Source organism: Phascolarctos cinereus, unplaced genomic scaffold (assembly GCF_003287225.1).
Source record: "Phascolarctos cinereus isolate Bilbo 61053 unplaced genomic scaffold, phaCin_HiC Scaffold_7;HRSCAF=346, whole genome shotgun sequence".
NCBI classification, from domain to species: Eukaryota; Metazoa; Chordata; class Mammalia; order Diprotodontia; family Phascolarctidae; genus Phascolarctos; species Phascolarctos cinereus.
The window spans coordinates 52891409-52904605 of NW_027556180.1; the positions used below are offsets into that span (position 1 = coordinate 52891409).

The 13197-nt window shown below is 39.3% G+C and overlaps 1 protein-coding gene across 1 annotated transcript in view; it reads left to right on the forward strand.

The window, feature by feature from the left end:
* The window catches only part of SLC9A9 (solute carrier family 9 member A9), a 745308-nt gene that overhangs the window by 334406 nt on the left and 397705 nt on the right, over positions 1–13197 (forward strand). The window contains exons 7-8 of the mRNA XM_078147547.1: positions 2466–2604; positions 9787–9892. Of these exons, the coding sequence (XP_078003673.1) occupies positions 2466–2604; positions 9787–9892 (245 nt within the window). The remainder of the gene's footprint in view (positions 1–2465; positions 2605–9786; positions 9893–13197) is intronic.

The window sequence follows — 13197 nt, forward strand, 5'->3', positions numbered from 1 at the left end:
TCAGTTTCACCTTTCAGGACCTTCAATCTGGCTCCAGCCTCCCTTTCTGGACTGATTATGTGTTATTCCCTTTTTCATCCTCTAGGTAATAGTCAAACTAGACTATCTATATATAGCATACCATTTCCCAACTCCATGGCTTTGCTCAGGCTGTCTCCCATGTCACAAATATTTTCCCCTTTAACTTCTGCCTCTGGGAGTCCATAATTCCCTACAAGATTCAGCTCAGCCCCTCCTGTATAAGGCCTTTCCTGATTCCCCCAGTTATTTGAACTTCCCCGACCCCACACATACCAATACAAATGAGCCAAAAAAAAAAATCTAACATTCATATTTATTTTATATTTGCTTATCACTAAACATGTTGTGATGCCACACTCCCACCTCCCAGTAGAATATATGTCCTTTAAGGGCAGGAAATAACTCTTTAAAAAAAAAAAGTCTAGCACCTAGCATAGTATCTTACATATAATAAACACTTAATAAATTGAATTGATGAACGTTGGATTTGGGGACCATAGAACAAAAGCTAGAAGTGACTACCTATCTGGTCAGTCCCTTATTTTGCACATGAGGAAACTGAATGTTTTGTCCAACAGTACGCAGGCAGTGTCGAAGATGGGATTTGAACTCTGACTTTACAGCCAGTGAATGAACGCTCTTTCCTGTTTGAATTGAGATGAATGCATATTCTGTGCATCAAAAGGCATCTTTGCCAATGCAATGATATTGGAAAATTATTTGCAAAGCTGTGTTAATATGTGAAAAGCCTCCCTGGAGGGCAGAATGCAAACAGAATGTTTTATCATTATATTTATCATTACCACATTGGAATGGAGAAGTTTACTAATCTCAGTCGAATCCAGTATCTCAAACGTATAAATAAGCCTTGGGCACTGGGCAATGAGACTTTATAGCATTCCTTGTTACCAGCAGATACAATAGGCCTAAACCTGGTTTTCTGCAAAGCATAATACTTTATAGAAAGGGGGGTGGTGGGTGAAGGCACATCAAAGGTAGTACTTTTCTCTCATAAATTTCAAGGGTTACACTCAATATCCACATTCTTCTTCATTATCCAATTATAGGATCAAAGAGAAAAGTGTTTGGCCTAGTTCTGGGGCTTAAAAGTCGTGAGATAAAAACTAAGCATATTTCTAACAACCTCTGTTATGCACTGGGCTTCCTGTCAGAGAATTAGGCTCTGCTTTCTAGTGCTGCATTTAACTAGTCTCCAGATGAAAGATACCACAGGTTAGAAAACAAATCATCAGAGTCAAAAATATTTCACCTACCTCTTTGTAAAGTCTAAGCTTAGATTTGTGTCAGAGATCCCTTTTACTTCAGCCTGTTACAAACATCCTGTAAAATCTCTTGCTTTGAATCCTAATGAGTTTTAAAGGTCCCAGATATTCAAAGAAGGAGAGCCACAAAAACCAGAAGTGTGACTTAATGAATTTTTTGGGAAGCATCTAATCTTGGCACCTCCATTAATTTTAACATGGTGGTCCTGAAAATTTCCTAAGGTAGGAAATGGCTTGTACTTGAAATGAATATCCTTGTTTTGATGGCACTGGTGGAAAATAGTAAACATGGCATCCTGAAAGCTATGGAAGTAAAGAGCATTCCCACTGGTGGAATGATTTCCTTAGTGGAAATAAATCTGATGGCATCTGCCAGAACTGGGACATAAAAGATAACCTCTAGCAGCTGCAGCAGTTTGTTTCTGTGGGAAAATGTGGGCTTTTTTTCTCCCCAGGGGTTAATATTGTGCTACAGTTGACATTTCCAGAGTTCTGTTTCCGAAGGGTTACGCTGGTGAAGAGAAATGCCTTGTGGTTTACGACAAGATCACAGCTGAAGATTCTGTACACACCGTGATTTGTATAGCCATTTGTGCATAAGCCATAAAAGTGCACTTTTTTAAACCAGGAACATTTGTGAATATATAACAGCACCAAAGACATATGGCCAATAAATAATTCACCGTTATCCATCTTCTTTGCAGATTCCTTATACACCTACCATGTTTTAATGTCTAGTTTGCTCGGAAACGATATTCTTTACGATGCTTCCGATATAAAAATGTTTACTGACTGGCAGCAGAATGGGGAGGCTCTGAGATCAGGCTGCTAAAAAAGGCCAGCTTTGCTCAGATCTCTATCTTATCAGGAAGTTCTTCCAAACCAGGGGTGGGAACCTGCAGCTTCGAGGCCACAGGTGGCCCCCTAGGTCCGCAAGGGTGGCCCTTGGACTGAATCCGAATCAAAGGGCCACCCTTGAGGACCTAGGGGGCCACTTGTGACCTCAAGGCCCAGGTTCCCCACTCCTGTTCTAACCCATTGCAGTCAGCACCTTGTTGGAAGAAAGCATTCATTCTTCCAACAGGAGCTCACTAAGGGGCTGACCTGGGTGTTGGCACCTGTGTGATTGTGCTAACTCATTCTCCTTTTTCGTCTTTTCAGTTCTATATCTATTTATAGTCCCAAGGACAACCCAAACGCTTTTGACGCTGCTGCGTTCTTCCAATCTGTTGGGAACTTTCTCGGAATCTTTGCCGGATCGTTTGCTCTGGGGTCTGCCTATGCTGTCGTCACAGCTCTGATATCCTTTGTGGTTGCCTATTTGGCTTTCTTTTTATTTTGTTTCAACTTATTAAAAAAAAACTCTGTAGACTGGAAGAATTTTGAGATGTAAGAGCAAAATCCAAATCCATCGTATGTCAACAAAGATGGACAATGGGTCCTGACGGTGTGCTCTGAGAACCAAATGCAATGCTGTGACTTTGGTTGTGGATTTAATAATAATAACTGGCAAAGCACTTTACAAACATTATCCAATTTGATCCTTACAACAACCCTGGGAGGTAGGTACTATTATTATTCCCATTTTATAGGTGAGGAAACTGAGGCATGACAAGGTTAGTGGACTTGCCCACACAGTGAGTAGATGTCTGAGGAAGGAACTGAGCTCAGGTCTTCCTGACTCTCAATCCAGTCCTCTATCCATCATCCCAATCAAAGATGAGACCAAATATTTTTGCAACAATCTGACCCCAGAAAAACTCCCTGGATAGCCTAAAGCATCCTCTCTGAGGATAATAAGATCATAGACTTGCAGTTGAGGGGATCTGGGAGGCTATAGAGTTCCCACACACACTTTTATAAAAGAGGAAACAGTTCCGTGTAGTTGAAATTGGGCTAAACTTAAAATCATAGGCTATAATTCAAATCCTGGTTTTACTTAGTTACTTAACCCCTCTGTGCTTCAATTTCCTTATCTGAAAAATATGGATTTTGGACTAGATAACCTTTAAGATCCTTCCAGCTCTATATCTACATCCTATGACTTGCTTAAGGTCATAGAGGGGAGTAAGCTTCACAGTTGGGATTGAATATAGGTCTTCCGACTCTAGGGGCAGCTAGGTGGCGCCACAGAGTACAGAGTGCCTGACCTGGAGTCAGGAAGGCCTGAGTTCAAATCTGGTCTCAGACACTTACCAGCTGTGTGACTCTGGGCAAGTCATTTAACCCTGTTTGCCTCATCTGTAAAATAATCTGGAAAAGGAAATGACAAACCACTCCAGTATCTTTGCCAAGAAAACCCCAAATGGGTCACAAAGCATTGGATATGACTAAATAACAAAAAAAACTCTGTCTGACTCCAGATCCAGTCTTCTTTCTCCTGTACCATGTTGTCTCTGTAGAAGGAACTAAGAAAGTTGTTTTTGTTACCAGTTTCAATAACAGGTTGGGTACCTGATATCAAAGAGTTCAAAGGTTTACTAAGAAGCAGGCATGAATCAGGAAATATCAATACTCTACTAACCTTTTATATTAATTGAGCTCCCTATCTCCTTATGAAGATTGTATGAACTGCTCACTGGCGTTCAGGGTAGTCTCCAATCAAAAGACCCCCATGTGTATATGTGGCATATTTTATATGTCAATGTCTCTACTTGGTCTATGGACTATGGAATGGAGTCTAGTACTACATGTTGAAGCAAATTCAATTGAATTAAGTATTTTTAAAAATATGCTATTATATGAAGTAATTACAAGAAACAGTAATCTGCCCTCAAGGGGAGCCAACTCTTGAAAAATGAGAGAAGACAGACATTCAAACAGTAATTAGCAAATGATGTGGGACAGAAAACAATTAAGTGAGAGATGAGTATCACACAAAATACATATTAGAGGACTAAAAAGAAAAGAACAATGGAGTGGTCAGAGACAATTTCCCAGGTGAGACAGGCTTTTAGCTGGTTGCTGAAGGATGGGGAGGATTTTGAAACCAGGAATTCAGGGGCAAAAGGATGGGGGGATAGAAGGAAAGAGAAATGAAAGTAGAATGAACTATGCACATTCTGGTAATGGTGAGGGTACCATTCTGATTGGAGCGAAGGATTGGCAAACAGGAAGAGATAAGGATATAGAGATAGACAGGGCCTCTGAACACTAGGCAGAGCTCTCTCACTTTTATTCCATAAGCTATGGAGAATTATTTGAGCTTTTGATCTAGGGAGCAGGTAGTGACTAGGCTTTTAATATAATTGATTTCATGATAGATGGATTAGGGGGAGAGTTGTTAACCTGGGGCCCATGGATATCAGGGAGGGTCCATGAAATTAGAATTTTTAATATTTTGATAACTGTTTAATATATTTGTTTTCCTTTGCAAACCTGTATTTCATTTTTTGCATTTAAAAACATTATTCTGAGGAGTCCATAGACTTTACCAGCCTGCTAAAGGGATCCATGCCATCCTGGACAAGCGGAATGACTGGAAGTGGAAACTAATTAGGTTATTCAGTAATCCAGGATCAATGGGATAAACGTCTAGGCTAAAGAAGTGACAAGATGAATGAAAAAGACAGGATGGAAAAGAGAGCTATTTTGAAGAAAATCACTAGGCTTTTGATGGTGGGCTGTAGGTAAATGAAGGAGAGATAAGAATCAAACAACACAGAAGTATTTTGAACCAAGGCAAAAAGAATGAATTTTGGTTAACGTGAAGAGAACAGAAAAAAGGGAGGGGGAAATAGGTTTGAAGACAAGGTTTTGAGTTCAATTTTGAGTTTATTGACCATGCTACAGAAAATGAATTTAGAAAGGAACAGAGATGGAAAGTGGAAAGAGATGATTCCTGGAATTCAGAGCTCAGCTCTAGAGGGAAAAATTTTAGGAATTCATTCACAAAGAGATAAAAAGTGAAGATGTAAGACAGGGCCACTTCATTAAAGGAGGTGGAGGGAGACCCAAGAGGAGTGTATAAAAATAGCTTATATCGATTGGATTACACCAATTCTGTTACTTCATTGGGGTAGGGTACTCCCTGTGTGGAAACACCTCTCTCAATGCATATGCATTTAATTGTATCCAACTCTTCATGACCCCATTTGGAGTTTTCTTGGCAAAGATACTGGAGTGGTTTGTCATTTCCTTCTCCAACTCATTTTACGTATGAGTAAACTGAGGTAAACAGGGTCAAGTGACTTAGCCAGGGTCACATAGCTACTAAGTCTGAAGCTAGATTTGAACTCACAAAGATGAGTCTCCCTCACTCCAGGTCTGGTTCTCTATCCACTGTACAGCCTAGCTTCCCAGGGAAGGGATAGAAGGGGGAGAAAAGGAACTAGCCAGAAAACTAGAGAAGGAACAGAGAATAACCAGGCTATTATAATTTCTGGGAAGCCAAGAGAAAATAGGTTTTCCTGAAGGAGGAAAGAGGGTGATACCATCAAATTCATTGAGTTCAAGGAGAATGTGGACAGAGAAGAAGCAATTAGATTTGATAAGGTCATTGGTGACTTTCAAGTTCAACAGACATTTATGAAGCAACTACTCTATCCAAGGGGCTGTGCTAAGACCTGGACAGACAGGCAGTATGGGACAACAGAAAATCTTTGCATTTAGAGTCAGGATGCCAGGGTCAAAGCCTGACTCTGCCACTTATTCCCTGCGTGACCTTGGACAAATCACTTCACCTTTGTGAGACTCATTTTTCGTCTCTATGAAATGAAAGTGTCGAGCTACATGACTTTTAAGATCCCTTCCAATTCCGGTGATTCTAAGGACAAGAATCGGGGTCAAGGACAGGAAGGTTCAAAGTGTTTTCTAGTCCCACCATGTCCTCGATCCAGGCCCTGGGTCTGGGCCAAAGCTGGGCCATCCTCTGAGAAGGTCAGAATGGCAGGGCGCCCTTCTGCCTCGTGTGTGTCTGCTGATATTCTAAGCAGGGTCTGTTCATGCCAGGCAGAATTCTTCTTTCGTAGCACACAAGATGAAGGAGACTGTCTGCCAAGCTCATTCGGGGGCCTCAAAGAGCTGTAAAAACCAGCTTGACTAAAGTCTTTTATCAGAACAAATGCTCACACACACACACACACACACACACACACACACACACACACAATACTTGCTTACAAAGGAATAAACATGGCTAATTCATGATCAGGATAACTCCTAAATTTTGTCTTAGCCAAAAACTGAAGATAACCCAAATTTTTTCCTTTCCACAAAAAAGTTTGGGTTTTGTTTGTTTTTGTTTTTGTTTTCTTTTGTTTTTGCCACTAATTCTCAACTTTCAGTGAAGGTGCTTTGTAAAACTACTGTGAAGAAACCCAGTCGTGTAATTTCTACAGCCAGGAAGTCTCATCTTCCACAGTTCAAATGTGGCCTCAGACCCTTACTAGTCATGTGACCCTTGGCAAGTCACTTGATCCTGTTTGCCTCAGTTTCCTCATCTGTAAAGTGAGCTGGAGAAGGAAATGGAAAACCGCTGTAGTGTCTTTGCTAAGAAAACCTCAAATGGGGTCATGAAGAGTTGGACGCGATTGAAAACAACTGGACAACAACAATACAATTTTCTTAAATCATGATTATAACTTCCCTACAGAGATGAGATCATAGATCCGTTAAAAAACTGTGCCTCACATTTATATTCCATTTTACTGTGAACAAAGTGTTTTCCTCATGACGCTCTATGAGGCTGGTCCTGAAAATGTGATTTCCATTTTGGAGTCAAGGGATATTTAGAGGCTCAGAGAGATTTAGTGATTGCCCAGAGTCACAAAACCATCACACCTGAGATGGGACTTGAAACCAGATCTGATACTCGCCACCTTTATGACCTTGGACAAGTCACTGAAGTCACTTGTAAAGTCTCCTTATCCTCAATCTGGCCTCCTTATTCTCAATCTGGCCTCCTTTTCCAATATTAAAAATCATAATGATAATAATAACCAACATTTATATAATGCCTCAAGGTTTACAAAGTGCTCTACATATATAATCTTATTTGATCTTCACAATAGCCCTATAAGGAAGGTACTAATATTAGCCCCATTTTACAGATAAGGAAACTGAGGTGGAGAGAGGTTAAGGGACTTGGCCATATTTACGTTATTAGTAGAATTTTTACTTAAGTCTCCCTGACTTAACACTCTGGCATCCAAACAAATACAACAGGCAGCCTCCCACTGTACTGCTATCTGACCTTGGACTAGCTATAATGTAAGCCTTCAGAGATATCATATGCTCTTAGTCATGGCATCGCTTCCCATTCATTGGCAGGCTCCAGTCATGCACTCTCTATCTCACTGACAATCTAGAGACTAGAAATTAAACGTCTCCCTGGCCAAAAAAAAAAAATGTCAATGACTCCCAGACAAGAGGCACCTTGTCTGAATTGGAGAGGAAAACAACAAAAACAAAACATCTTCCGCATCCTAGTTATTCTAAGAAGATATTGACAACTTCCTTATTACTGAGTATTATAGTTCCTCATTTCCCTCTTAAAGAAAAAAGAATCTATTAAATGATCTAACCCTAGGCTGTGCATGATAATCTCTAGAGCAATGGTACTTCTCAAGCATTGATGGAAGAGTAACCTAACCGTCCTCATTTGCCCCTCCTGCCCTCCATTTTCCCCTGGCCATTTCTCCTGATGAAAATCAGCTCAGAGATAATTTTCAATTTGGGGTTATATTCTTGCCCATGGCTAAACCATTCTTCCCCTTTTTTGTAAGAGAATTTTTTCCACTAGAACATTTATTCTCATCAAAGGCTTGCAGGGGGCCTGCTTTTTTACAATTCTTTAAGATCCCCAAGCATTTCTGTATCAATTCCCATCAACAAGCATGTATTAAGTACACAATATGTTCTAGGCACTATGCTAGGCACTGATGATCCAAAAAAATAAATAAATAAAGTTTAAGTAGTTACTACACTCGAGAAACATTCATTCTACAGATGTATAGATCAATAATAGCCTGTTTAATTAAACTTGGTTTAAGCCTAGGGCAACATAATGACCCTTAAGGTCCATTTCTGCTTTAAGAAGTTTATTTTAGGCTAAAGGTTATAAGCTCAGTCACTACTGGTCTGGGCCTCCAGTTAGGAAAATGTTTAATGTCTAGACAGAGTTTGGATTCTCTGCATAACTTAATGTTTATATTTCTCTCTAGTTAACCCAGGCTGGTCTCTTTGTGGTTGAAGCGAAATTTAGTTTACTAGAAACTTTTGAGATTCAAAATAGCAGCATATATTATGGCATCTATGAATAGAAAGGCATCAGAAGAAAGAGCCAAACATTCCTAGGGACTTCCCTCAGCCCAGTTCTTCTGCTCCAAAATACCTTTAGAGCCAATGGCCTTCCTTGATATCTTCTTTCTCTTCCACAAGACTGAGATGCCATGCTTGCTACAATTTTAAACACATGTGATCTAACTAGTTTGATCATTTGTGGACATGTCCTGAGGGTTGGCCAGATTTTCTTGGCCTATCCAAATAGGATTCTTATGCAATATCTCTACAGTCAGAAGGAATTTTTCACCTGTAGTTTAAGGCCTACAAATTGATTAACTGGATATCGTTATCACTTAGTGTATATAGGGTAGGGTTGAGGAAATCATCCCACCCTTATATTGAGGGACCTGGTAACAAATAGCTGAGTAATCCAGAAATTCCTCATGTAGAAAATAGTGTTTGAGCTGATGTTTGAAGAAACAGAGTCAAGAGGAAGTGCATTCCAGGCATCAGGGACAGCTTGGGCAAAGCCAAAAAGATGGGAGATGTAATACCATATGCAAGAAACAGCAAAAAAGCCAGCTTGGGTAGATTGAAGCATATGGGAAATAGAGTGATGTATAATACAGCTAGGTCTGATTGGTGAGGATAATGAATATGTGAAGTGGATGCATGTTTTCAAATTCTCATTATTTGAAATTACGATTACGTGAAATATGGTAATTGGTTCAAGACTGGTAGAAATGTGCAGTACAAATTCAAATAATGTAACGTATTACATGGGATTCATTATCCACAATAATTGGGACCTAGTTTTATGACTAGAAAGGAAGGTTGTAGTCAAGCTATGAAAGACTTTAAGTGCTGGCAGTGTTTATATTTGATTTAATAAGGAATCACTGGAATTTACTTAAACTTTCTAGGGAGAGAAGGTATATGAATAAAATGACTGAGAAACACTTTGCTTCTTCTCTTGCTCCAACCTGCCAGGAGGCACTGATAATTGATTTTGAGCCAAAAAGGACCTTAGGTATCATGTAATCCCACTGCCTTATTTTAGAGATAGGGAAACTGAGGCCAACCAAAGAGAAATGACATGCACCAAGGTAGCAAATAAGAGATATGAGAATTGAACTCAGATTCTCTGCTTTGGTCTCTGAAGCTCTTTTCACTCCCACAAGGTGTCTATCTATAGTGCTGGGTCAGATGTGTCTGTAAGGTCAATGAGTTGTTATTTTCCTTAACACATCTTTATCACTTGACCAAATTCACAAAGCTGTGTGAGTTCCCCATGCTGGAGACGGGCCTGTTTTTCCTCCTGTCTTGGAGTGCCTTCTTGTCTGCAGAAGCTGCTGGTCTGACAGGTTAGTGCTTCATTTGGCAGAGCCAGGGGGTATGGGGACAGGAATTTGAGTGTGTCTTTTCCGTGACGGAGCTGAAGGCAAAATGGAATTTTCTTTAAAGGAGTCTAAGTTGGAATAGGCCTCTACTGTGTGCCCTGGAAAACAAAAACAACCCCAAAAAATCATAATTCATCTGTTCTCTATAAGACAGCTTAATGGAAAGCCTCCAGAATGCTATTTCTCCTACTTTCATTAGTGGTCAGTGGAGATGTTGAAATCTAAAAATGATCAATTTACAGAGGTGATGGATGACTTTACAAATGAAAGTCTCCACTCAGGGTTTTCATGAAAAACATATAGTTTTTCTTCTTCCATCAGCTTAGTAGAGAAGGACACTGGCTTTCCTAACTGTCAAAAAGCAATGACTAGTGTCATCATCATTTTTTTTCCTTTTTTTATTATAATTTTTTGAAATGACAACCAAGCAGCATGGATCAATTTAACTCTATTATGATTCTACCAACTTTTATTAAATGCCTACTGTGTGCAATGCACTGTGCTAGGTGCTGTACTGTTAACCACATTCAATTACACAAATACCTGACATGCAATAATTAAGAAAGGAGGCAGCTACATGGCTCATGGATAGAGTGTTGGGTCTGCAATCAGAAAGACATTAGGTCAAATCCAGCCTCAGACATTTATTAGCTGTGTGACCCTGAGCAAGTCACTTAACCTTTGTTTGACTTAATCTCCTGGAAAAGAAAATGGCAAACGCCTCCAGTATCTTTGTCAAGAAAACCCCATGGACAGTATAGTCCATGGGTCCCAAAGAGATAGACACAACTGAATGACTGAACAACAATAATTAAAAAATGACTAAAGCAGTTGCATATCTACATTACAAGTCTGCACACTGGCTCAAACCTCGCATTTTTAATCCATTGATTTTGATGTTCTTCACCATTAAATAATGGATTTCTAGCTCCAGGCTTGATTGATAGCTCCTTGAAGGCAGGGATACTTTCATTTTTATCTTTCTACTACCCCAGCACTGAACACAGTGCATTGCAAATAACAGTCATTTATTAAATATTTGTTGAATGAGTTCCTCTGAGAACTATCCAATTTCATTAAATGGCTTGGGAGGGCAGATTATTTCTGATACTGATCATTTGTACTTGAACAGCTTCAATGATTGGCTGCTTTTCCACACTGAAGAAGAGTTCACTGTGGCCTGAGGCAAAATGGTAACCTTGGAGAAGTTTCTCTTGGGTACTTTCCCACTTCCATTTCAAGGAACCTTCAGTCCTGTCCCACTCCCTGACTTCCCCTTGGCATCTATCTTGGGTTTTATTTTCTTTATAGTGTCTTGCTTTTAGTTAGTACTTACAACCCCACCCAAGAGCTATATGAAAGAATTTTGCATTAATGGCATCCCAGAATCCCCAAATCTCTGAGTTGGAAGGAAACTTCAGCAGCTGTATCAAACAACCTGAATGTGAACAAGAATTCTTATGGGGTATGTAAAAGCATGTATCCAGTGACCTGAAAGATTCTGTGAAACATTTCCCCAAAGTCTTAGTTCAGTTGTAAGCTTCAATAGCTTACAACTGCACTAAGAATTTTGGGACACCCTGAATTTTACAGTTGCACTACATAGATGCCAATACAATCTATATTTTAAGCTTAACCTTTGTTTTTTACTTTGTTGTTTGGTTTTTTTGACCATTTTGGTGATGGATCACAATCTCTGCCATGTTCATGTCTACTTTTTTTATTCCCCATATGAACATTGTCATCATCTGTCTTTTGGAAGAAGACAGGAATGGTTATGTTATCAAGACCACAGTGCTCATTTTAGATCTAAGATAAATCAACGATGGACTTGGACCCATGGCCTTGTTTCCCCTTATAACATGTCAACATGAAAAATGCTGGTTTTTGAAAAGCTCTAAACACACTGGGTTGTTTTTTGACACACAATACCCAGTGGGCTATGCCTTTCTGGAGAGCAGTGTTCCCCTACATAAGCTTCCTGCTCAGGAAAGCTTCAAGTGCTCAGTGTCAGCCCTGTTGATTAGGAAAAAAAGAAAATCTGTACCTCTCAACACCCTCCTCAATGTTGGTAAAAGTATCTTGGCATGTTGTTCTCAGAAACGGGGCTTTGCCACAGTGCTGAAATAATTCTTAAGCTCAATGAAAAAGGAAGTTCTCAAAAGGTTCATGAGAGAAATCTCAGTATTGTTCCATGTCCTGAAAAATCAAAAATTCACTTACAAACTGATTGTACCTCTCTGTGTGAACATTGTTAAAGAGACAAAGTAGGCCCTCTAGGCCTACTTGTTTAAAGTAAAAGAAAGACGGGCAGTTAGCTAATTGGCATGGACTCTTCCAATGGTTAATCTTAGTAGTCAGTATTCAGTCTGGTAGAAAGAGGGATGAATATTTGTTACAACATGAAATAAGAGATAGGGAAATAACTATAGTCTATGCCTAAGGCCAGGGTTCCTAACCTTTTATCATGGATCAGGGACCCTTCAGTCTGGGGAAGCCTGTAGACCTCTTCTCAGAATCATGTTTTTAAATGCATAAATTTAAATACATAGGACTATAAGGGAAACCAGTTATATTGAAATATAGTTAAATATTTTTATTTTCTCAATCAAATATTTTATCAAAATATGTTTTTTTTAAAAAAAAACAAATTCATTGACCCTGGAATAGGAACATATAATTATAAAGTAAGTAGGAATGTAAAGGATATACCTTTATGTCTAGAGAGAACCCCCATCTCTTTTATTCAAGCTTTCATGAAGTAAGCATCTTCAATTACTGCACCCATAAATTAAGGATTCAAGTTCTTTTAAATATTCAATTTCACTGTAAAAGACTGTGCTATAAATTAGACTATAAAGGAAAAAAAAGAGAAAAAATGACTATCCCAAGTCTGTTACACTTGATAATAATAGCAAACACCTTAGCATTTATACAGGACTTTAAGGTTGCAAGGTGCCTCACAAATATTATTTCACTTGATCCTCACAACAATCCTTGGAGGTAGGTGCTATTATTATCCCCATTTTATAGCTGAAACTGAAGGAGAGAGAGATGTTAAGTGATTGATTGGCACAGGGTCACACAGCTAGCAAGTGTCGAGTCTAGTTTTGAACTTGGGACTTCTTGACTCCAAGTCAAATGTTCTATCCATCTATTGCCAACTAGTGGAGATAAGACTGTTAACTAGGCACCCTTATTGTTATTTGTCCATCTTGGGAAGAGGACCATGACATCAGGAGGTGATGCCAGTACACCCAAGTGAATTG